The sequence below is a fragment of the Neoarius graeffei genome, chromosome 5 (assembly GCF_027579695.1).
Source record: "Neoarius graeffei isolate fNeoGra1 chromosome 5, fNeoGra1.pri, whole genome shotgun sequence".
In the NCBI taxonomy this organism is placed as follows: Eukaryota; Metazoa; Chordata; class Actinopteri; order Siluriformes; family Ariidae; genus Neoarius; species Neoarius graeffei.
Window position 1 is genome coordinate 261,711 of NC_083573.1, and position 26,884 is coordinate 288,594.

The 26,884-nt window shown below is 44.1% G+C and overlaps 1 protein-coding gene across 1 annotated transcript in view; it reads right to left on the reverse strand.

Moving 5' to 3' along the window:
* Positions 1–1,634: 1,634 nt before the first annotated feature.
* The window catches only part of LOC132885809 (potassium/sodium hyperpolarization-activated cyclic nucleotide-gated channel 3), a 44,338-nt gene continuing 19,088 nt past the window's right edge, over positions 1,635–26,884 (reverse strand). Inside the window, exons 4-11 of the mRNA XM_060920327.1 lie at positions 20,515–20,676; positions 15,449–15,667; positions 14,395–14,541; positions 12,993–13,233; positions 11,060–11,224; positions 2,520–4,069; positions 2,084–2,363; positions 1,635–2,029 (exon numbers count right to left, since the gene is read on the reverse strand). Of these exons, the coding sequence (XP_060776310.1) occupies positions 1,635–2,029; positions 2,084–2,363; positions 2,520–4,069; positions 11,060–11,224; positions 12,993–13,233; positions 14,395–14,541; positions 15,449–15,667; positions 20,515–20,676 (3,159 nt within the window). The remainder of the gene's footprint in view (positions 2,030–2,083; positions 2,364–2,519; positions 4,070–11,059; positions 11,225–12,992; positions 13,234–14,394; positions 14,542–15,448; positions 15,668–20,514; positions 20,677–26,884) is intronic.

Sequence of the window (26,884 nt, forward strand, 5' to 3'; positions counted from 1 at the left end):
TCATCCTTCCCAATTTATGATCGGCATATTTGATTTGGTGTAGCTTTTACACTGGATGCCCTTCCTGACGCAACCCTCCCCAATCTATCTGGGCTTGGGACTGGCGCTAAGCATGCACTGACTTGTGTAACCCCAGTGGCTGGGTATTTTACCAAACCTGCATGTCTTTGGACTGTGGGGGAAACCGGAGCACCCTGAGGAAACCCAGGCACATACGGGGAGAACATGCAAACTCCACACATAAAGGCCCCCGTCAGCCATGATGTTCGAACCCATAACCTTTTTGCTGTGAGGCGATAGTGCTCACCACTACACCACCACTTAAAAACAGCATTAAACACCATTAAAAACATAAAACACTTGAAGAAAGCATCCTGTGTAATTTGCAATGTTGATGTGATCCTCATTTCAAACGAGGCTTACACAAAGTGTGATGATGAGCAAGTCCCGTCAGTGACCAGCTCATGTGAGCTAGCTTGCTTTTTCCCCCAACTGGTAAAGTCCAGTGTGAGCACGAAGTACAAAGAGGTCATGTTTTATTCGTGTTCAGGCTCATCACTGATTTACACAGTTCGCTCAAGTCGCCAGAGTCATGTCACAATCATTTAGATGGCCGAGACAACTTAACCACTTGAACAAGGGAAGCGGATGAGAGAAAGTGTTCCAGGATTGGAACAGGGCCTCAGTGTTTCACAGACTAAAGCCTAGGTCACAACCGGACGTACGATTTTTTGGGCCGTGCGATTTTTGGCATTTCCCAAATCGCTGCGTTTTTTTTGTTCGTGGAGAAAGACGCACGTTGGCCATAAGTTTGTCTTACAACCAGAAAAAAACGTAAGCGCCCGTAGAGTTTGTTTGACATGACAAAGAACCTCTGCGGCCGGTCTACGGCTCGAAAATCAGCACGTCACATGCGCGCCCTCCGTGCGTTTCTTGCGTTTTTTGCACGTAGACTGGCCGTAGGAGCACGTACGGCCGGTTGTGACCTAGGCTTAACAGAGAAGCTGTTATTTACAGGGCTGTGTGTAACTACATCACTGAACACCAAAACCACATAGTAATCACAGTAGAGAGAGAGTGTGTGTGTACAAGAACAATAGAGCTGCACTGTCTCAAACTAACACTGAACACCTGAGACGAGACACCATGAGTGGACTGTTCCTAATTTGTACATAAATATTCCTATTTATATTTAATATTTATTATTATTTGCATTATTATTTATATTATATTACACTTTGGTGAATAAAAGATGAGTGGAGGAGGCAGAGCTGGAAAATGATGACATCACTCTTCTTTACCTTTTTACATGCCCAGTGTAGGCTGCTGTTCAGGTCATTAACGTTTCACTTTAATTGAATTTTTAATGAATAAAAGTGAATAAGTTTTTTGCTCCTGGTAAGTGATGTTCCCCGACTCACTACAGCTGCTGACCAACCGATTTCCAAAATTACATTTACTTTCTCCACTAACTGTTCACTGTCTTGATAAGATTTTTGAGTATCGTGTGCACTTAATGAACAGCAAAAGAGATGCCATGTGCTTTTCCCAGCTCCGCTCCCTCACCTGCTGCTTACAATCACTAACATATTATGACCTCTAAACTATCACCTGCTGTGATGACCTATGATTCTTTACATGTTAGCAGGAAGCTTGTGACTTCGTGCATCAGACTCTCTCTGAGATGGCAGTGTGGCTGCGTCTGATTTCCCCGACTTGGAGGACGTGAAGGATGCAGTGTTTGAGGTCTCTGAATCTGGAGCTGTGGTGGATTTAGCAAGTTCTGGTGAGACTGAAGTTGGGTTTGAAGAAGCTGCAAGAGACTGTGGTGAGGAAGGGCAGAGGGTGAAAGAATGCTGTGGCATGTGGAGGGTGGATGGAGGCTGAGTGGGTGGAACTGGTGCTGGAGTTTGGGATGCTTTTGGGATTTGAAGTGTTGAGGAACCTTTCTGTGATAGGGACAGAAGGGATGAAGATGGAGTTTGTCTTAGAGTTTGGTTTGGAATTAGGCTCGTTTCTCGGGTTTGGGCTGTAGTTTCAGTAGAGCTCTGAGTATGAGCTGTGGTTGGAATTTTAGTAGAACTCTGAGCTTTGGATGTGGCAAGAGTTTTAGTGGAACTCTGAGTTTGTGCTGAAGATGGAGTTTGAAGGGAACTCCGAGTTTGAGTCATGGTAGGAGTTGCAGTTTGGTTTTCCATGAGCATTTGGGTTGGTCTTTGAGTGATTGAAGACCTGGCTGCATTTTCTTGAACTGACAGTTGCATGGTGTTGGTTGGAGTTGGTGGTATGCCCTTGCTTTGAATTTGCAGAGCGGCTGAAGTTTGGGACGGAGCTGGAACAGATGGTGGAGATTGAGGTGTAATCTGGGTTTGAGCTTGGGCCATGGTTGCAGTTTGGATTTGCGTCTGGGTTTGAATTGGGCTTTGGGTGGGTAGAGAGCGGGCTGGAGAAAGTACGTTTGGCATCTGCACAGAGGTTCCCATTTGAGAAGGAGGAGAAATAGAAGTTATGGTTTGGGCCTGGGTCATTGAGCTTGTTGGAGTCTGAGCTGGTGTGATTGTTCTGGTTTGGGTGGCAACTGGGATTGGGAGCAGAGCTTGAGTATGTGTAGGTGTTGGAGCAGGTGTGTGAATGGGGGTTGGAGTACGAGTGTGTGATGGAGTTGCAGATGGAGTAAAGGATAATGGAGAAGGTGGAGGAGGAGTCTGAGAAAGTTTTGAACGAGGACTCTGAGGCTGAGATGGGGAAGTGGGTGAGGGCTTACTAGTCTGAGTTTGGGGTGGTACCATGGGGGTGGTGTTAGAATAAATGGGTGTATCTGAGGTGGAGAAAGTAGGAGAAGGGGAGGACTGTGTAGGGATGAGTTTGGGATGCTGAGTTTGGGGCATCAGTGGGGCAGAAGAAGCTGGACCTGGAGCTGGAGAGGCGTGAGCAGAGGCTGAGAAGTAAAAAGCATGTGTTTTTGGAGGGGAGGAGCCAGTGGGAGGGGGCGTGGACTGTATGGCTGATTGTGTATGTGTAAGTGGAGAGGGGAGGGGCAAAGATGTCTGTGCAGGTATTTTCTGCACCTGTGAATTGTGAGAGCTAAGCACTCCAGCACTGCCTCCCCATGCAAACTGAGGCTGTGGCATCACAAAAGGAGCAGGGAGTAAGTTGCCCCCAGAAGCTTTTCTGTGGAGAGGGGGGTGTGGCCAACCACGATGGAGAAGAGTGGGCTGAGAGGCAGAGAGTAGACGTGCCTCCTGGGTCAGACGGCCCAGTGAGGGAAGGCCTTGAGTGCTCCCACCTCCAACATGACGCATTAGAACCTGTTTGGCTCCAGAGGAAGGGGGCATGGCTTTCTGGAGAGGTAACATATTAGCCCCTCCCCCAAACATAACATACGGTTCTGTTTGAAGGCGGAGGTTGTTGCGTAGAGTCCTGCTGGGAGCAGGAACTGATGACATGGGAGTGCAAGGTGTTTTGGTGACTACTGCTCCACCGGTAATTGGTGGGCCTGCTGTAGAAGGAGAAGGAGTTGAGGTATTGGAAGTGTGGCCACCACGGGGCATTACAATAGCACTGAGGGACTGGCGGGGTGGTAGAATAGGGGCACGTGGGGATGAGAGGGGGCAAGATGATGAGGAGGGGCAAATAGGAACAGGAGAAGGGCAAATAGGTAGAGGGGTGGGGCAAACTGAGTGGGGGGAGGGAAGAAACATGCCCTGCTGTTGTTGCTGCTGCTGCTGCTGCTGGAGAAGAGTAATGGCAACATTCGAGGCAGCTGCTGCAGTGTGTAAGGGGGCATGGACTAATGGAGCCCAGATTACTGGCCGTGGGTGTGAGGATACTCCCCCAGCCACAGTCCCTCCTGCACCCCCAATCCAGTTACCAGTAGCAACATCCTGCATGGTTGGCATGCTGTCATGTTTGACAATCTGCTGCACTAAAATGCTGTCGCAGGATCCAGCACCTGCACGGCCACTGCTGGCTCCGCCCCCAGTCCCAGGCCCGCCCCCACGGCCCAGAGTGCTGCTTGCCACAGAGCCTCCCTGAGATGTCTTTCGCAAGAGGATGGAGTTCTTCTTACCTGGTATACACAAATGGAAATTATTATTATTATTATAATAACAATACTTTGACTTGAGTTCAGTTTTTGCTTACTCTACCCACCTCTGGTCAACTGATAATTTCTGTCCCATCCCGATTCACATGTATGTGATTTTCTTTGCAGATATCCCCTTGCATTGGAAATAAAGATGTTTGACTGATGCTACTTGCCATATTCAGTCTCAGAGCGCACTTATCAGTGACCAGCCCCCACATATTAAACACTTCCTGAGTTGCAAAATAAAAAATGGATGCTTCTCATATATTTTGTTTTATTGCCAGCATCTTTTCTCTATTCCTGTGCCTCTTTGACTGCTTGGATGAGATGTTATGAATAGAACATTAGTATATCACCCCTCCTGTGGTCATTTAATTGCTGTCTGGGTGCAAGAGCTTTATCACTGAGGAGACGTAAAAATATATTACCTGCATCCCCATGATAAACTAAGGGACTTTAATGCATGTCTGACTTTAGGACAAGTCTGACTTAAATATACAGTACCAGTCAAAAGGTGCCCGAAAGGAGAGTAGATTAGATAAAACTTTATTGATCCCTTTGGGCGGGTCCCCTCAGGGAAATTAAGATTCTAGCAGCATCATTACAGATAAACAGAGAAAAGAAATAGAGAAAACATCTAGAGAAATTAAAATAAATTAAGTATTTACATATACAAATATAAAAAGAATAAGATATGGGGAAGAGAGGAAGGGGGAGGGGGGAAGAGAGGAAGGGGGAGGGGGGGAAGAGAGGAAGGGGGAGGGGGGGAAGAGAGGAAGGGGGAGGGGGGGAAGAGAGGAAGGGGGAGGGGGGAAGAGAGGAAGGGGGAGGGGGGCTTCAGCAGGGGCAGCAGGGGGAGAGATATTGCACTTTATATTGCACATTGTCCGGTATTGCTTATTGTTAGGCTAGGCTACTGCTCCTTTCCATCCTCTGTCCTCCTGTTACCCCTCCTCCCCCCCAGAGAGGAGTTGTACAGTCTGACGGCATGAGGGACAAAGGAGTTTTTAAGTCTGTTCGTCCTGCACTTTGGAAGGAGCATTCTGTCACTGAACAGGCTCCTCTGGTTGCTGATGACGGTGTGCAGAGGGTGACTGGCATCGTCCATGATGTTCAACAGTTTGTCCATAGATCTCTTCTCTGCCACAGTCACCAGAGAGTCCAGCTTCATGCCGACCACAGAGCCGGCCCGCCTGATCAGTTTGTCCAGCCTGGATGTGTCCTTCTTGGATGTGCTGCCCCCCCAGCACACCACGGTGTAAAACAGGACACTGGCGACCACAGACTGGTAGAACATCCACAGGAGTTTCCTGCAGATGTTAAAGGACTGCAGCCTCCTAAGGAAGTATAGCCTGCTCTGTCCCTTCCTGTATAAGTGTTTGGTGTTGCAAGTCCAGTCCAGCTTGCTGTCCAGCCACAGCCCGAGGTACTTGTAGGAATCCACAGCCTCCACCTCGACTCCCTCGATCAGAACTGGTCGTGACCTTGGTCTGGACCTCCCAAAGTCAATGACCAGCTCCTTGGTCTTCGAGGTGTTGAGCTGCAGATGGTTCCTGTTGCACCACACAGCAAAGTCCCTCACCAGGCTCCTATACTCCTCCTCTCTGTTGTCACTGATACACCCAACGATGGCTGTGTCATTAGCAAACTTCTGAATGTGACACAGCTCTGAGTTGTAGCAGAAGTCCGCGGTGTACAGGGTGAAGAGAAGAGGGGCCAGTACCGTGTCCTGGGGTGCTCCGGTGCTGCTAATCACAGTGTCGCCCCGTGCCGCCCCGGTCATTAACATGACTGGGTATAAAAAGAGCATCTTGGAGTGGCAGCGGCTCTCAGAAGTAAAGATGGGAAGAGGATCACCAATCCCCCTAATTCTGCGCTGACAAATAGTGGAGCAATATCAGAAAGGAGTTCGACAGTGTAAAATTGCAAAGAGTTTGAACATATCATCATCTACAGTGCATAATATCATCAAAAGATTCAGAGAATCTGGAAGAATCTCTGTGCGTAAGGGTCAAGGCTGGAAAACCATACTGGGTGCCCGTGATCTTCGGGCCCTTAGACGGCACTGCATCACATACAGGTATGCTTCTGTATTGGAAATCACAAAATGGGCTCAGGAATATTTCCAGAGAACATTATCTGTGAACACAATTCACTGTGCCATCCGCCATTGCCAGCTAAAGCTCTATATTTCAAAGAGGAAGCCGTATCTAAACATGATCCAGAAGCGCAGACGTCTTCTCTGGGCCAAGGCTCATTTAAAATGGACTGTGGCAAAGTGGAAAACTGTTCTGTGGTCACACGAATCAAAATTTGAAGTTCTTTATGGAAATCAAGGACGCCGTGTCATTCGGACTAAAGAGGAGAAGGACGACCCAAATTGTTAACAGCGCTCAGTTCAGAAGCCTGCATCTCTGATGGTATGGGGTTGCATTAGTGTGTGTGGCATGGGCAGCTTACACATCTGGAAAGACACCATCAATGCTGAAAGGTATATCCAGGTTCTAGAGCAACATATGCTCCCATCCAGACGACGTCTCTTTCAGGGAAGACCTTGCATTTTCCAACATGACAATGCCAAACCACATACTGCATCAATTACAGCATCATGGCTGCGTAGAAGAAGGGTCCGGGTACTGAACTGGCCAGGCTGCAGTCCAGATCTTTCACCCATAGAAAACATTTGGCGCATCATAAAACGGAAGATACGACAAAAAAGGCCTAAGACAGTTGAGCAACTAGAATTAATTTGTAATTTAATCTATTTCTATAGCGCAAAATAACATACAAATGATCTATTGCGCTTTACAAGCTAAAATTTCCAAAATTATATGATAAAACAAAAAATACTAAAATTGCAACGTATATAATAAAAATCTTATTTATATATTTATAATTAAGATAGATTGACTATAAAATAAAACAAAAATAATAATAAAGTTCTATAGAGTTATAAATTATAGGCTTCCCTGAAAAGATGAGTCTTCAAAAGGCGCTTAAAATCGTCTATATTCTGGGACTGGCGGATTACTTGTGGAAGTGCATTCCACAGTGTGGGGGCTGCCGCTGCATATGACCTGTCACCTAGCGTCTTCCTAGCTGTCCGCGGTCTGTTTAAAACTGGCGCTTCGAAATACCTTAAATGATATCTAGTTTTCTTCACCGAGATTAAGTCGGAGAGATAACTAGGTGACAGGCCATATAAAACCTTGAATGTGATTAAACAGATCTTAAAATTGATTCGGTACTTGATGGGCAACCAATGCAGCCGAACAAGCACAGGGGTAATGTGACAGAACTTAGGCAGGCGAAATATTATGCACGTGGCAGTGTTCTGTACCCGCTGTAACTTGTCCAGCTGCTTGGCCGGCAGTCCGTAGAGCAGACTATTGCAATAGTCGATGCGACTAGAAAAGAAACTAGAATCCTACATTTGACAAGATTGGGTTAACATTCCGATCCCTAAACTTGAGCAACTTGTCTCCTCAGTCCCCAGACGTTTACAGACTGTTGTAAAGAGAAAAGGGGATGTCTCACAGTGGGAAACATGGCCTTGTCCCAACTTTTTTGAGATGTGTTGTTGTCATGAAATTTAAAATCACCTAATTTTTCTCTTTAAATGATACATTTTCTCAGTTTAAACATTTGATATGTCATCTATGTTCTATTCTGAATAAAATATGGAATTTTGAAACTTCCACATCATTGCATTCCATTTTTATTTACAATTTGCACTTTGTCTCAACTTTTTTTGGAATCGGGGTTGTATATGTACACATACGCACACCCTTTTTTGTATACTTAGTACTTTTGCATGACTCCTTCACTGCCTTGTCTTTTTCTCCTTATTTATTTTGCTGCTGTAACAATGCAAATTTCCCCTTGTGAGATAATAAAAGGCTATCTTATCTTCTACCGCGGGGTTGGATGACCAGACCGTTGTGGTCAACGGCCAAGTTGGAGTGGAACAAGCATTGTTTAGGGGCTCTTTTATACCCCCCTCTCCAGCGGGAGAAGGCAGTGCTGTCCCTAAATCGGGCTGCCTTGTCGTCCTGGCAGGATACAAACAGGAACGTTGTTCCAGGTCGTCCCCTGAGCTACCATTACACTCGAACCACCTTGCATGTGGAATCGTGACTGGAAACTCCCAGGAGCATCCTCTCCCTGCCTCCATTGCCACTTGTCCCTTGCCCGCAGGACTTAAAATGATGGATAAAGGATGAGAATGAAATGGCAGGGAGAACTACCTGCACAGTGATGGATTAAAGTGGGAATGGGGTGTGCAATCCCAGGGTCAACCTCTCTTCCTGACACTCAGCAGTGGGTACAGGTTCAGAAGTCCAAACAGGTATCTGCTAGGTGGAGGCGCAGCAGCTGGCCAGTATCCTTCTTCAGAGGACTGCCCTCACAGTAGCTTGCAGTTGCTGGGACTTGATTTCAGAGTTTCCTCCTCCTAGGATCGTTGCTGGACTAAGCTGAAGAGTCCATCCTCCCCTGCTATTTAAGCCATAGCTGGCACCCTAAACAGGCATTACTGCCCTGGGTCAGGGCAGACCTGGGAGTGATGGCAACTAAGGGGCCACTCCACATTCCCCACAGCCACAAGCATCCCTGCTTGGAAGCCTTGCCATCAGATGCAGTTTTACATCATACCCAGGACAAGCTGGAGCCTATCCCAGCTGAATATGGTTTGAGAGGCGGGGTACACCCTAGACAAGTCGCCAGGCCATCGCAGGGCTGACACTTAGAGACAGACAACCATTCCCACCTACAGTCAATTTAGAGCCACCAATTATCCTAACCTGCATGTCTTTGGACTGTGGGGGAAACCAGAGCACCCAGAGGAAACCCACACAGACACGGGGAGAACATGCAAACTCCACACAGAAAGGCCCCCGTCAGCCACTGGGCTCAAACCCAGGACCTTCTTGCTGTGAGGTGACAGTGCTAACCACTACATCACCATGCTGCCAAAACTGAAATCAATGATTTATAAATAATCTTTGACATGTATTGTGCCCAAAACAATACAACAGCATGTATTTTATGATTTACTCATTATTTTGTTGGGTTTTTTCCCCCAAAGTAAACATATTTAAATTTTGATTGTTTCAACACATTTCAATGTTCCTGTTCCTTCTCCCAACACTTAAAAGATGTTTATGGGGAGCATCGCAGCTCAGGTGGATAAGGCGCCATACCATAAATCCGGGGACCCGAGTTCGATTCCGACCCGAGGTCATTTCCCGATCCCTCCCCGCCTCCTGCTCATTTCCTGTCTCTACACTGTCCAATAAAGGTGAAAAAAAGCCCAAAAAAGATATCGGGTTTTTTTAAAGATGTTTATGGACTGAAGACTCCAAGTGATGAAGTGTTTCAGGTGTTATTTTTGTCCCGTTCTTCCTGTAAACAGGTCTTAAGGTGTGTCACAGTACGGGGTCGTCACTGTCATATTTTCCATTTCTAAATTCTCCACCCATTCTCTATTGAGGACGGAGGGGACACGCCGTCTTCTTCCACAGCCACGCCTTTGTAATGTGTGCAGAACGTGGGTTTGCACTGTCTTGTTGAAATCTCCCTGGAAAAGATGTCGTCTTGAAGGCAGCAGATGTTGCTCCAAAATCTCAGTGTACTTTTCTGCATTAATGCTCCATTACAGACGTGTAAGTTACCTTTGCCAAGGGCACTGACCCAACCCCATACCATGACACACCCTGGCTCTGGGACTTGTTCCTGCTAACAGTCTGGATCGTCCTTTTCATCTACAGCACACACCATGTCCATTTCTTCCAAAAAAACCTTGAATACTGATTCGTCTGACCACAATCCATGTTCCTACTGTGTGATGGTCCATCCCAGACGCCTCCGAGCCCAGAGAAGTCGACGGCGCTTCTGGACACAGTTAACATAAAGCTTTCTTTTTACACAGTAAAGTTTTAACTGGTGTTTGTGGATGTCACACCGTATTGTAGCTTGATCAAGGTTTTCCAAAGTAATCCCGAGCCCATGTGGTTCTATCAGCTGTAGATGAATGACGATTCTTGATGCAGTGTTGTCTGAGGGATCAGAGATCAAGGGGGTTCAGATTAGGATTGAGCCCATTACATACCGAAATTCCTCCAGATTCCTGAAACGGTTTAATATTATTCACTGTAGAGGGTGAAATATCCAAATCCCTTCCTATCTTTCTTTGAGGAACATTGTTTTTAAACATTTCAATCATTTTCTCATGCATTTGTTGATAAACTGGAGATCCTCAGCCCATCTTTACTCCTCAAACGCTCGACCTTTCCTGGAGACTGATTTTGTACCAAATCATGAATATAGTCACCTGTTGACATCACTGGTTTCAAAATCACATCATTATTTCATTGTTTTACCTCATTACTCGCCCTAAATTGCCCTGCCCCAACTTTTTTTGGAATGCGTTGCAGGACTGAAACACAGGAATGGATGGATATTAACTAACGAAATGAAGTCGACCAACAAAACATGAAATATCTTGGGTTCATTCTGTCTGCAACAAAATACAAGTCAAAGTCCATTTAGAAATCACTGCTTTGTTTTTTTATTTGCATTTTCCACACCGCCCCAACTTCTTCTGATTTGGGGATGTATGTTCCAGATGTTATTTCATAGTTTTGATGACTTCAGTATTGTTCTACAATGTAAAAAATAGACAAAATACAGAAAGACCTATGAATGGGTAGGTGTGTCAAAACTTTTGACTGGCACTGTCTGACTTTAGATTCTGTCTGACTTTAATCAAAATCTGAGTTGAGGGTATTGTATGTTCTAAAATTAAATAAACAAGTATGACATTAACAATTATGAAGTACAGACATGAGGTGGAAGTAAACTAATATAAATAAATGATAAAATGCACAATGATGAAATAGCTAATGTTCTCATCGTGTTTGAATATTAAATAAAGTAAAATAAAAGCAAGACTGAGGGATTGATTTAAGTTACCAATGCGGTTTAGTCGGTCAGCTGCGACTGTTTCAAATGCTCGTCTCATCATTGGATGTTCTTCTAGAACCTCGTTAAAACTGTCCACACTCAGAGAGTAAAGACGACAGTACGTATCAGCTCTCACACTGGCTGTCCTCCTGCCACGGGTCAAGAGACAGATCTCTATAACGGGGACACACGCACACACACACACACACACACACACACACACACACACACACACACACACACACACACAGTCATAAACTATCCATTTCACCAGATCCACTCATACATCCATCTCTACACCCATCCATTTGTGTGTCCATCCAGACAATTATCCGCATATTCAACTGTACAATTTTTCGATCTCTCCTTTTGTTAAATTAGTTTTCCATCTATTGAGGTTGTTCACCCACGTGACCAAGTCATGTGATGCATCGTTAGGCTGCCATTTTGGACGTCACGGCTCGAATCAGTTTGAATGCGAGGAAGGCGACAAACGAAAAGCATAAAAGAAAAAGGAGCGAGATGCAGAAAACACCTTCACTATCCAGCGACGTAGGGCATTTACAGGGCGAGCAGAGGGAGAGGGATTTGCAAAAATTGAAGTTAGCAGGCTTAGAGAACGACGTTTACCTGCTTCCACCAGGATTGTTCACTGACGTACGGAAGTACAGGAAGTCCTCGTCTTTACCTGACTTCGGCCCACATGATCTGTATACCTAAGTCGTTAAAAACCCATCGCCATACACAGGTATTGATCTGAAAGCGTATAAGAGTTTGGATACCTACAAATATTTTGTGTCAGGCTGGGTAACATGCCTACATCAGCGGGTCGTCCCTGGAGCCGGTGGTCGCCATCTTATTACAGCTAAGGTTTGTTCACATTTTCATTTACTTTCGGTCCTCAGGATAAACAAAATGTTATTAAATGTCATTGAAATAACTTCTTAGTCTGTTGAGACATGGCCCGTTATAAATTTGCTGTTACCAGGCAATGACCAAGAACTGTATTATTAGGGTCGGTGTCTGTGTTGTAGCAGTGTACTAGCAGCTAGCTGTTAGCACTAGCTAATGTCAACAACATAGTAGCTAGTATGTTACTGTAGCAATGTTTACGTTCAGTCATCTGGATGACTGTTAAAACCTTTCAGTCTCAAGTTTTTCCTTTACTGGATTTACTAGTTTACTGTAATTATGATCCGGCAGCTATTTACACCGGATCCAGTATAAATAGTTGCCGGAGCGTGCTCCAGCTTGCTCCCCCTCAAATTAAGCAGCGCGGGAGCAAGCCGGAGCGCGCTGCTTAATTTGAGGGGGAGCAAGCCGGAGCGCGCTCCGGAACCTCGGCCGGAGCACTCCGGGAGCAAGCCGGAGCGCGCTGCTTAATTTGAGGGGGAGCAAGCCGGAGCGCGCTCCGGAACCTCGGCCGGAGCACTCCGGGAGCAAGCCGGAGCGCGCTGCTTAATTTGAGGGGGAGCAAGCCGGAGCGCACTCCAGCAGCTATTTACACTGGATCCGGTATAAATAGCTGCCGGATCATAATTACAGTAAACTAGTAAATCCAGTAAAGGAAAAACTTGAGACTGAAAGGTTTTAACAGTCATCCAAATGACTGAACGTAAACATTGCTACAGTAACATACTAGCTACTATGTTGTTGACATTAGCTAGCTTGACCTTCAAAATGGCGGACACCGGGGCGTCACGTGACCCTGTGACGTCAGGTGAAATACCTCAATTAAAGCCTTTGGACCATCAATCCAGACTTCATCTATCCATTCAACCACTATTTTATCTATCCATCCATTCATCATGCCTATTATGAGGTATGTTATATGTAATTCAAGACATTTATTTAAACTCTAACACTAACACACTTTAAATCACAGTTAGTTATCTCCTAATTATTCTGTAATTATTATATTCTGGGAAACAAATGTGTTCACCTCCAAAATATGATCCATCACTGAGTTTGGTCTCCTTGTTTCCCCTGGTGAGGACGCTCACTCGGCCATGCTGAATAAAGTACATCTTTCGGCCAACAGTCCCCTCACGAATGATGAAGTCTCCAGGCTGAAATACCTCAAAGCGCAGCTTAGTGAGGACCGCAGTCACGAAGTTTGGATCCGCGTTAGCAAATAGTGGCATGTTAGCCACCAAACTGCGGCAGTTAAAGCTCACAATTTCCTGTTTAGAAAGGGAAAGTATGTAGGTGTTTCTTTTCTTATCTTTAATCAAGAGCGTGGACTTTAAATTTGAGAGCAGTATTTATTCATTTCACATTCAGAATCATGCACTCTCTTGGATTTTTGTGAAGCGACCCTATCAAAATTCAAATACATGCAGATTAGATAAAATACCCAGTTACTGGGGTTGCACAAGCCAGTGCACACTGAGTACCAGTCCCAAGCCCGGATCGATCAGGGATGGTTGCGTCAGGAAGGGCATCCGGTGTAAAACCTACACCAAATCAAAATATTGAGATCATGATGATCTGTTGTGGCGAACCCTAACAGGAACAGCTGGAAGAACAACAAGAACAGCCTATCAAAATTCTCCACCCAATAGAATGCAAGGTTTGACCAATGAAACAAATCAAGTTGTCACTATCTCTTGAGTGGACTAGCTTTACTTACGGGCAAGTTACTGTTTAATCAGGTTCAGCCACGCATCACTCCATCAGCATGGATCACTCCAATTAAGGACCTCAGGGAAGAATTTTATTGTGATTGCGCGACTACTTTCTTCAAATGTTATTTGAAAAGCCATATTTACAACACAGGAATACATCCATGACAATAAACATGACTTTCAAGTGTTAATTATGCTTAATTATATGAACACTGTTTCCTACAGAACCTGCTGAGATGTCACAGAGACTGCAAAACAAGATGCAAAGTATCGTCAGCCATCTGGACCGAATGATATCTGAAGAAATTAACAGTAATACTTGAGGTCCTTGATTTGAGTGATCCGTGGTGAGAGTGGAGAAATCTGTAGCAGAAGATTGGTGAGTGCACAAGAGAAGTGTGAGTGCAAGGAGCTGGACTCAAACTGAAGCACAGGATATCTGAGCAAGGAACAGTCTATCTGAGGGCAACAAACAGCTCTGAGCAGGAACAGAGCAAACCTGCACCCGAGCAGGGGCTATTGGAGAGAGGGGCCAAGTTTTCAGGGAGAACATTGGAAAATCTGAACGTGAAATGAATAAATACTGCTTTCAAATTTAAAGACCACGCTCTTCATTAAAAATAGGAGAAAAAAACTCCAGAGAAAAGCACAACTCGTTTTCAAAAAAGTGAAAGCGCTCTGTGTGTATGTGTGTGTATGAGAGAGAGAGACACTGACCTCCTTTAGAGGGTCACTCAGTTCCCCCAGTATGTTCTCCTCATCAAACATTTTGCCCTGATAGCGATGTTCATAATACTCATGGATCTTCTGTCTCACATCAGCTGGAAGTTTGTGGAAGGACATGTACTGCTCCACCTGCTTATACTGTAACACACACACACACACACACACACACACACACACACACACACACACACACACACACACACCAGTGATTCAGATCAAATGTAAATCAGTGGGTCATTATGAAACATTCAGGAATAAGTCGTTCAATCAACATTAATATCAATCATCACATCAATATTCAGGAACCTTCCTCTCTGTAACTGAGAACCAAAAATTAATTCTCTACCCCCCACACCCATCCCTCCATCAACTCCTCTGTCCATTCCTCCATCAATCCCTCCATCCATCCCCTCGATCCATTCAGCTGTACATGTCAAGTCACCTTTATATAACACATTTAAAAGACGAGTATTGGCCAAAGTGCTGTACATCATCTCAGCATCACCAAACGACAATGAAATAAAACACAAATAAAATGAGATAAAAGAATAAAACCAAAATCAAATCCCTCCCAAAAAGCATGTCTGTCCAACCTGGATACCTGGAATGAACATAAATTTGTCTTTCCCTTCAACCATCGACCCAATTTTCTATTCATCAGCTTCATTTATCCATCTACCTCACTATTATCCTGTTTATGAATGACAAATCATCTATCTGTCCATCTCCAGCCATTCACCATTTATTTCTCCAAGTATCATCCTTTCATACATCCATCTATACCACGACCCATTTCCCATCAGTTAATGCAGCCATTTGTCCATCCATCTAAAAAAAATCAACTCTTCAGCCATTTATCTATTCTTTTATTCATTAACCCATTTTTTCATGACCAGTCACCATCTGCCCATGCATGCATCCGTATATCCAACCATGTATTTTTCCATCCATCTACATATCCATTACACCATCCAACCATTTCATTGTTTGTCTGTCTGTTCTTTTATCCATTCAGCCAATCCTTCACTTGTCCCTCCATCCATACCTTCTCCTGGTACTGTCTCCGTGAGGAGTCCAGGGACTGGATGAGAGCAGTGGCATGACCGATGAACATGGCGTAACATGTTGCTCCCACGATCATGCTAAGCATTGTTAGCCAAACATCAGTCATTCCTTCTGGAGCCTGAGCGCCGTAGCCGATACACAGCATGTGACTCATCGCCTTAAAGAGAGCATATGAGTACTGCACACCCCAAGAGTCATTCTGCACAGCAAACAGACAGACAGAAAGGAGAGACAAACAGGAAAAGAAACTGAACATTTAATTGGGACATGGCTAATCAAATTATCCGCTAACTGTCAGCTAAGGAGTTACGACCTTGTTATCAGAATTATCAGCTAATTCTCTCTCTCTCTCTGTGTGTTGCATGCTGGGAGTTTGGGAGTGTGAGTGCGTGCGAGTGTTCATGGTGAGAGGGCGATTGTTAGGGGGTTTATCCCTTTCTTTTTCATACTTTATTTCTTGGTTTAAGCATTAAAATAATTTTCAGTTGAAAGTTGCTGAGAAATTGGTGCCAATTGTTGATTTAGTTTGTTAGGAGGAAAGTGGTGACATGGCGGGGTGTAGGAATGGCGTCTCACCCGGATGGGTGTGGGCCTTCCCTTTCACTCCGTCATGGAGTTCAATGTGTCCCTGAAGCGTGATCGAGCGTGGAGGATGTGCTGCTTGCAGTCGGTAAGCAGGTCAGGTATGACAACATCGCTTCGGAGTCAAGAATGAGTAAGGCAGTAGTGATATTTCTGAAGGAGGAATGCCTTGTGAATCATCTTGTTGAGACTGGGATGTGAATAAATGGAGTGTTTGTGGCTATTATACCATTAGTCTCACTAACAATTAAAGTCACCATCTCCAATGTTCCCCCTTTTATCCCGAACAGTGACATCGAGCACGAGCTCTCAAAGTTTGGGAAATTCACTAGTGCAATAAAGATGATTCCACTGGGCTGCAAGAACGAGGCACTGAAACATGTGCTGTCTTTTCGGTGGCAGGTGTTTATGTTCCTCGAGTCACCGACATTGGAAGTTTCTTTTCGTGTCCTGCATTAAAATAAGTCGTATACTGTATGTTGTATGCGACTACGGGGAGCATGCGGTGTTTTGAATGTGGCGATATTGGCCATAAAAAGTTTGCATGCCCTCATAAAGCTCAGGCCAATGAGGGCGAAGGGACCAGCAATGGTTCAGCTGGGGTCCAAAAGGGACCTGAAGTAGTGGAAAGACAAACGGAGATTTCTGACTCGAGCGTCCTGGCTGCGGAAAGATCAGTGGGACAAGAAAACAGCGACAGTAACAATTCAGTGGGAAACACAGCAACTGAAAATGAAACAGAAACTGACACACTAATTGAGGTACAGTCAGCAGAGCAGAACCCTACAGAGGTGAGTGATGGGGTAGGCACTGATTTGGGGGGGAGATACCAGGGTACAGGCCACCACTCCAGAGGCTGCGACTGACTTACCCATTACAGACAGACATCGCTTTACTGGATACTGGTGAGTTACCGGCAGAAGACATGGGTGATGAGGTAACGGGGAATGAGGATGCTCTGTCCGATGTCTCTAGCATGCCTGATTTGGGCTCACAGATAATGGATGAATAGCTTTACTCTTTAGAGGAAATTAATATGTTTTTAGATGAGACATTCAGGAAAAGTGTGGAGGTGAGTGACTACTTTTCAGATGATGATAAGTTCATCGTGTCAGTGGTCATGTTACAGCGGATGGTCAGCTATGATGTGCTGTGTAAAAGAAAGTGATTCAGATTGAAAAAAAATGTTAGCAAAATTGTGGAGGGGCAAGACCCTTGTTACTCGGAGAAAAAGTGAAAAGGTCACGTGGTGAAGCCCATCCTCTGACTTCCTCTGTTAGTTCTTATTCTGCTCTTTTCTCACTTCCAGAATATTTACGGATTAAAAAAGTTGATATCGCATTCTTGCAAGAGATGTACTCCGATAGCACTAATGAGGTGGGGGGGGGGGGGGGTGTTTAGTGGGAAGAGAAACACTTTTTAAGTCATGGATCGAACACTAGTGCAGGAGTAGCGATTCTCTTTGCAAAAAAACCGATGTCACAGTTCCTTCAGTAACAGAGCTTGTAAAGGGGAGGGTTTTAGTTATTGAGGCCGAAATTCGGGGCACCTTGTTTGTTTTTAGAAATGTTTATGCACCTAATAGCGGCCCATAGTGCTTAAGTGTTTTTCAGAAGATAGAAAACAAGTGCAGTAAAGATTGTTTTATGGTAATGGGGGGAACTGGAACTGCACTACTGATTTTATTTGAGACAGAAATGGGGAGGAGCCACATCCCCAGTCTGGTCAGCTGCTTACAGCCTCATAAAAAAGGCTAATTTAGTAGATGTATGGAGAAGCAGGAATGTAAAATCAAGACAGTACACATGGGTAAAGGTGTCTGATGATGTTTTTTTTTTTTGCTGCTAGATGAGACAGAATATATGAGAGCAGTTCATATAATAATAGAATAATTAATGCTTTTATATTCCCCAATGGTTTTACTTATCATCACATGACAACTGTTGATATGAGCGTGATTAAACTACCACGCCCACATTATTATTGGCATTTTAATGTAAAACTGTTACTTGATACAGTGTTTTGTGAAAAGTTTATTTTATTTTGGAATCGCTGGAAACAGAAAAAAATGTATTTGAGAATCTGAGTCAATGGTGGGAGGTGGGGAAAACTCAGATAAATATTTTTTGTTTTGTTTTTTTGCCAGAACTATACTGCATGTTCCACTGTGAACATAAAAGTGACTATTCAGAGGCTGGAGAAGGAGATTTTACACTTTGAAAGCAACTTAGAACATCAAAACACTCCAGAGGTGAGCAGGGCATTGCGGGAGAAGAGGCAAGACTTGGGCGTATTTCTTTGGGAACAAGTGAAGGGGCCAGAACGGCTGCAGTGACAGACATGGACACCCCCGGTGCTTTCTTTTTCAAACCTGAGCAGAAGGCGGCACAAGAGAAACAAACGCTTCCTCTTTGTTGACCTGATGGGTCCCTGACAACAGACCCAGCTGAAATGAGGAAGTTGGCAGTGTCCTTCTACTCTGAGCTCTACGCAGCTGGTGACTATGATGAAGAGAGCACAGCTCAACTCCTTCAGGGACTACCAGAACTCAGCCCAAGGCAGAGGGAGACCCTGGACACCAACATCACCTTCAGAGAACCTACACAAGCCATTCAGCAGCAATCAGCAGGACGCGCAGCTGGAATAGATGGACTGCCAGCTGAGTTCTACAAGCACTTCTGGGGAGTGCTGGGGGAGGACTATCACAACGCGATGAAGGACTGTGTCAGGAGGGGGTTGCTGCCCAGCAGCAGCCGGCATGCTGTTCTGTCACTGCTGCTGAAGAATGGAGACTTGGGTTTACTCAAGAACTGGTGGCCCATTTCCCTTCTCTGCCTGGACTAAGATTTTAGCAAAGTGTCTGGCAAATAGACAAAGTTTTTTTTAAGCACTCTGGTTCATAAGGATCACTCATACTGTGTGCCTGACAGATCTATCATGGACAATTTGTTTTTAATTAGAGACATTATAGACATCGAAATCCTGCAAAAATATAACGTGGGTCTTTTGTCATTAGATCAGGAAAAAGCTTTTGACTGGGTAGGACATGACTACCTTTTTAATGTTCTTAAAAGATTTGGGTTTGGAGAAACTTTTATCTCTTGGATTAAGCTCCTGTATGCTGATGCTTTGGTCATGGTGAAGGTGGGAGGTGGACTGAGCTGTCTGGTTCCAGTACAGAGGGGCATCAGACAGGGCTGTCCACTCTCTGGACAGCTGTATAGTCTCGCTATTGAACCACTCTTCAGCAGGCTGAAGAGAGAACTCAGTGGTTTTAGTATTCCAGGTGACCCCACAGGAGGAAAAATGTATTTTGTCTGCACATGCAGGTGATGTTACAGTTTTTATTATGAAGCAGGAAGACATATCAAGACTTAAGGCCAGCTTGGCTATATATGAGGGAGCATCCTCAGCCAAAGTCAGCTGGGGAAAGAGAGAGGGATTCCTCATAGGTAGGTGGGAGAACACTGGACCACCACGAATACCAGGGGGCTTACAATGGGGAAAGGATGGGATGAAGTTCCAAGGCGTGTTTTTAGGGACAGATGATTTTAAGAAATGAATTGGGAGGGCATGCTGGAGAAGGTGGTTGCCAAGCTGTCGAAATGGAATTGGATATTGTCTCAGTTGTCCTACAGGGGGAAGGCCTTGGTGACAAACAACCTGGCTGCCTCCATCTTATGGCACAAACTTGGCGTCCTGGAACCACCTGTGGACCTCATATGTGCAATTCAGAGGAGACTGGTGAACTTTTTCTGGTCCGGCCAACACTGAACTAGGGCACCAGTGCTCTATTCACCAGTACAAGAAGGGGGACAGGGCCTGATCGACGTACACAGCCGGACCACCACTTTCCAGCTGCAGGCAGCGCAGAGGCTGCTGTACAATGAAGATGTAATATGGACAAAAACAGCAAGCACATTCCTCAGGAAGGTGGAGGGCCTCGGCTACACCCAGCAGCTGCTCCTGTTGAACACACAGCAGATGGAGTTCGGGAGCCTTCCCAATTTCTACCAGTCAATGCTGCAAACATGGCAGCAGGTGTTTATTGTTCACAGGGGCCTCTCTCAGCCAGAGAAGTGGATTTTCAGAGAACCTCTGTTGTATAATCCATGTCTCTCTCTCCTTCCCCCTCCCCCCGAGAATTTCTGGGCATCTCTTACCTGACAACTGTTTCTATAGCAATTGCAGTGGAAACACGGCCCCAGCATGAGTCAGCAACAACACTGTTTCGTGTGTGTGTGTGTGTGTGTGTGTGTGTGTGAGAGAGAGAGAGAGAGAGAGAGAGAGAGAGAGAGAGAGATTTCAGATTGAATATGTCTTTCCTTAAAATTCAAGTTATTCTTTTATTTCACCTCCAAACACAAACCAATGAAAACCTAAAGTTGGATCTCACACACACACACACACACACACACACACACACACACACACACACACACACACACACTCTCTCTCTCTCACCACCATATTGTTCTTGTAGACCCAACAATCAGGCGGGAAGTCCTGCAGCATGGGGACGAGGAACTGCAGACAGCCATCCCAGTGACACAGCAACAACATCATCCCGATGAGATTCACGATCCGCACCATTGCACTCGCCAGGTCATACGTCATGTGGAAAATCTGATATTACACACACACACACACACACACACACACACACACACACAGAGCATTGACACCAGCACTGGGTTTATAAGATGGGTGATTACAGTGTGTGTGATTATAGTGTGTGTGGTTGTCGTGTGCGTGTGATTATAGGGTGTGTAACTATAGTGTGTGTGTGATTCTAGGGTGTGTAATTATAGTGTGCGTGTGATTATAGGGTGTGTAACTATAGTGTGTGTGTGATTATAGGGTGTGTAATTATAGTGTGTGTGTGATTATAGGGTGCATAGTTGTAGGATGTGAGATTATAAGGTGTGAGATTATAGGGTGTGTGTTTTGACAAAGGAGGTGATGATAGAGTGTGTGGGTGTGAGGAGTGTGATTATTGGGTGCCTAATTATAGGGTGTGTGATTAAATTGTGTGTGTGTGGTTATAAAGTGTGTTATTATAGTATGTGTGATAACACACTTTATAATCATATACACTCTATAATAACACACTTTATAATTATCGACTGTTTGTGATAAGTGTATGATTATAGACAACAACCCTGATGACTCCTGACCTTTGTTTAACTTCTGGTGGCCAGATCATAATTTATAGCAGACACCTATCAACACACACACACACACACACACACACACACACACACACACACAAAGTCCACCGGTTGATGACCTTTCCTGATTAGTCATGTGATTGGACCAGTCCGACATGTGATCTGCAATGCAACTGTGTGCAGGGTTTGATGAAACTCAGCAGTGTTAATTTCAGGTTTTAGCTGTTGGTGAATTTTACTTTCCTCAAAAAGCAGAATTATCTGGAAGGTTTAATTTCTCCAAGTTGGATGTGTTGATGTTTATATAATTGGCCTATCATCTGCTTTTCCTGCTGACTAGTCGACGTATAGTGCATGTCTGCACAGCGTCTGTCTCAGAAAGCAGAATGTGTAAAATCCACAGGAAGCAGTGAAGCGAGTGTTTAATTACACTGATCTGAATGCTTAAAACAACCTGCTTTTTTCAGGAATTCAAAACAAGGTGCTTTGTTTCTCCAGGAAATGCCAAGAATCTGCTGGTGGTGATGTTGGATGTTATTGTCTGTTTGAGGTTCAGATAGTGAAGCGTCATCACTCTTGAGGAATGTAGAGACACAGATGGCTTCATAGATATTAGCAAGGTTTATAAAGTCACTCAGTTTTTAAGGTTCCACCCGAACGCAAAATGTTATTCTGGGTCATACCCTAAAGAGAATGCTCTCAGTGCAGTTTGTGTTGCCGGAGCAGTGATTGGTGGCTCGGTGGTGTAGTGGTTAGCGCTGTCACCTCACCGCAAGAAGGTCCGGGTTCGAGCCCCGTGGCCGGCGAGGGCCTTTCTATGTGGAGTTTGCATGTTCTCCCCGTGTCCGCGTGGGTTTCCTCCGGGTGCTCCGGTTTCCCCCACAGTCCAAAGACATGCAGGTTAGGTTAACATGGGAGGGCCTTGGGCTGAAGTGCCCAGGAGGCGGCGGTGTGCACAAACGCAGCAGCTTTACTCTCCTACGATGAACTGAATTTCGTTGTACATTTGTGCAGTGACAATAAAGGCATTCTATTCTATTCAGGAGCAATACAGCACCAATCATATCCGAAATCCTCCATACAAGGACACAACAAAGTGAAATTAAACCACAAACACATTATCAAAATAAAAAGACAGACCCCACAGTAACAACCTGATCAGCAGCTGTGATAAACCAAGTCCTAGCACATTCATGACACACAATGGCCAGGGGAATTTTCATGATACCTTTTTCTCTCCACACAAAACAGTAAAAAAATAAAAAAAATCTCTCTCCACCTTGGAGGGTGTTTTCTGAAAGATTTGTTTACACTGACCCAAAACACTGTGTTTGTATGGATGGGGTGACAAAACACAGATATTGAAATAATATCCGTATGTGTGTGTGGGTGGGACCTCAGGATATGTCGTCTCCTCTGATCAACGTCATTAATATCTGGGATAGAATGCTAGTTACACCATTTTTTGTGGCCATTACAAAATCTTAAAAGGTGAATAAGACAGATAATCTCGCTGGGATTCTGCTTTTTCAATGAGTCAGAAATTCAGTTTGTGAACTTTGGCATCTTTCCACCGGTGAAGGACATGACCTCACTGCCAGACCTGGCTAATGAACAGATGGAGGGCTCAAGTGATGAAATGTTCTGTGCGCGTGAAGACCACTAGAATGTTGTCTGCGCATTTTTAACCAATTTTACAGTTTCTGTGAAAGCTAGAAGAGGAATTTTGGTAATGAATCAGAAGACAGTGTTTGGGTCGATATCATATCAATTTCAGTATGTGCATGCTGCTATATTTCTCCAACCTCAACCACCTGTTTTTGAGGGTGCAGGCCATGCCTTTAACTTATGTTAAGGTGTGATTGTGAAATGAGAGAGAGAGAGAGAGAAAGAGAGAGAGAGAGAGAGAGAGAGAGAGAGAATGGTCTGGGATGTGAATCTGTGAGATGATGGAGGAAGGATATTATTGTCTTTAAATATTTGGGTCATTCTTTGTCGACGGAGTTAAAATAACTTTGGTCATCCACTGTTGCTCCAAAAAGAGGAATGCTGTAATTACGGGTCGAGTTCCCACAGGAACTCTGCTGAACTCAGAAAGTGAGAAGAAACCAATGACCCTTTATAGAAACCACCAACCTGATGGACAGTGCAGAAGAGAGGATAACTGATTCTGGTAAAAGGAAATATGATTTCAGTATTTGTAGGCTCTAAGAAGTTCTGTGAGGCAGACACCATCCAAAGAACACTTCTGTACAGGAACAGAACTGATGAAGTGACTGTGAGAAGGTGGGAGATGATTGGCTGATCCTGAGATATGATTGCAGTAGTTGAGGACTGACAGATATTTGTCACCCTGTGAGCAGTCAGCTGATCTGAGGACTGTGAGAATGATGCCGTCGAGGTGACTTCAGCTGGTGAGGTTTGAAAGGATACTGTATAAAAATTCCAATGAGGAGGAAAAGGCTGATGTTAACATCTAAACACCTTATTCCAGATTTGGTTTCAATCACTTTTTCCACTTTGAGGAAATACTTCATAGATCGAACGGATCCTTTATATGCTCCTCAGATGCGAAGGTGGGAACACGGGTCCTTCTTATTTTTTGTGTCAATCAGTGCAATCTGTAACATGGCTGCTGACTGTCTGTTGATTGCGGCTGCTACTTTAGTCCAGCTCAATAACTTCTCGTGCTCTGACTTCTCCAGGTCTTTTGGACCTGCTCCTTTTGCTCAGCTCTCCATTACCACCAAAACTGTCTTTATTGTATGAAATTATTTCTGGGCATTCACACAGGACAACCAGCACCAATATTAGAGCTACTGAAGGACACCACTACCTGCACGTGCTTTCTCTGTCAGCATGTGCTGCCTTTGGATGAGCAGATTCGTCTCCAAGGCCATGGTGCAGTGGCTGATTAGCTCGACAATGGACACCATCCTCTGAGGCCCCATCCGGGCCAAAACTTTCCATCTGTCTATCCTTCAATTTAGGCTTTCAAATGAAAATATAGCCTTTAAAATAGTACTTTTTTTCACTAAGATTTACTTTTATCTTTTCACACTGATATTAGCATTTCATACGAACATCAAGGCTTTTCATTAGCATTAGCCTTTAGAGGTTCACAGACTTGTCCTAAATCACAGACTCGTAGCTTTCAATTGAGACTGTGCTACATTTCATCAAAAATGTGGCTTAGAACCAAGGGAGTTTATGTTCATCACTGTTACCCCTGGCTTGTGAAGTATCTACACTATATGGCAAAAAGTATGTGCCCCCTGACCATCACACCCATATGTGTTTCTTCCCCAAACTGTTACGACAAAGTTGGAAGCAGAGAATTGTACAGAATTGTCTTTGTTTGCTGTAATATTACAGTTTCCCTTCATTGCAGCTCAGAGTCCAATCTTGTTCCAGCATGATGATGCTCCTGTGCACACAGCGAGCTCCACGAAGACATGGTGTGTGAAGGTTGGAGTGAAGAACTCATAGCCCAGGAGTAATAGGGTTATACCCGGAACAAATTAGTAACAAGCTGAAAAATTCAGAATATGTTCAGAATACCTTTAGGAATAACATATTAAAAGTCCCCGGAAATCCCCCTTGTGCTCTCTGAGAAATTCAAGATGGCGTCCAAAATGGCCACCAAATGGAGATCTGCCCATATCTCAGGCCCAAAACAAAATATTAATGCAATTAAAAGGTCAGAATATATGTTTTGTAGGGTAGGAGAGTAAATTCCAACATGTGTGTATTAATTACATTGTGTATTAACATTATATAATAACAATGTACACATTATTATAACAGTATATTTGTGTATAGTGTGGATCCATTGGTTACTCGTTCACTCCGTATCATCCTATTCTGTTCACAAAACAACAAACACAATTACTAGGGGTTGGAGCACTTATTTTCATTAATATTAATTAAAGTAAATTGGTGGTGTAAAATGAAAAATGGCATGTTAAAAGGTCATGCTGAGTTCAGTCATTTTTAAAAGGTCATGCTGAGTTTAGTCATTTTTTGTCCGAACACACTGGCATTGCTAGTAGTAAAGACTGGTGCTAGAAACTCAAAGATTAATTTTTTTCCACCCTTAAACAAGCTTGAATAAATTCCCTACTTCACTGATGGTACAACAAAGGTCCAAGCATTACAACTGAGGCACTGAGAAGTGTTTAAGTCTACTCATTGTTTATAAGCAAGAGCTTTTATTGAGGCAGACCTTTTTGTCATGAAAGTCGCCGGAATGTTGAAGAAGTGTACTGAAACAGCTTGCCATTGTAGTTTTAGAAGATAGAGTTCTCAAATTTAATTTCCCTTTAATATTTTATCAAAGCTTAAAGATGCACTAAATATTAAGGAAATTGATGTCTAATTGTTGTCTTACATTATGTTCATGTATGTAGGTAGCCTACTAAGGTAATCTGTCAATCATGTCAACCATCAAATTCCATGTAATTTCCACATTAATGACCTTGTAATCTTGGTTAATTTTAACAGTGTGACAATGGTGAATTTGCGTTGCTTGTATGAGAGAACATATAATTTAACATTTTAATTGCATTTATATTATGTTTTATCCCTGAGATATTGAAAAATCTCCAATCGGCGGCCATTTTGGATGCCATCTTGAATTTCTCAGAGAGCACAAGGTGGATTCCCGGGGACTTTTAGTATGTTATTCCTAAGGGTATTCTGAACATATTCTGAAAAATTCAGCTTGTTACTAATTTGTTCCGGGTTGGACTCAATTTTGAGCTAATGCTCTTGGGCTATCAAGTGTCCTGCACAGAGCCCTGACTGAACTCAACCCCACTGAACACCTTTGGGATGAACTGGTACTCGAGCCTCTTCACCCAGCTTCACTAGTGCTCTTGTAGTTGAATGAACACAAATCCCCACAGCCACGCCCCAAAATCTAGTGGAACACCTTCCCAGAAGAGTAGAGCTCATTATCAGAGCAAAGGGGAATAAATCTGGGATGAGATGTTCAACAAATACATATGGGTGTGATGTTCAGGGTACACATACTTTTGGACATACAGTGGTGCTGGAAAGTTTGTGAACCCTTTAGAAATGTTCTATATTTCTGCATAAATATGACCTAAAACATCATCTGATTTTCACACAAGTCCTAAAAGTAGATAAAGAGAACCCAGTTAAACAAAGGAGACAAAAATATTATACTTGGTCATTTATTTATTGAGGAAAATGATCCAGTATTACATATCTGTGAGTGGCAAAAGTATGTGACCCTTTGCTTTCAGTATCTGGTGTGACCCCCTTGTGCAGCAATAACTGCAACTAAACATTTGCGGTAACTGTTGATCAGTCCTGCACACCGGCTTGGAGGAATTTTAGCCCATTCCTCCATACAGAACAGCTTCAACTCTGGGATGTTGGTGGGTTTCCTCACATGAACTGCTCGCTTCAGGTCCTTCCACAACATTTCCATTGGATTAAGGTCAGGACTTTGACTTGGCCATCCCAAAACATTACGTTTATTTTTCTTTAACCATTCTTTGGTAGAACGACTTGTGTGCTTAGGGTCATTGTCCTGTTGCATGACCCACCTTCTCTGGAGATTCAGTTCATGGACAGATGTCCTGACATTTTCCTTTAGAATTCGCTGGTATAATTCAGAATTCATCGTTCCATTG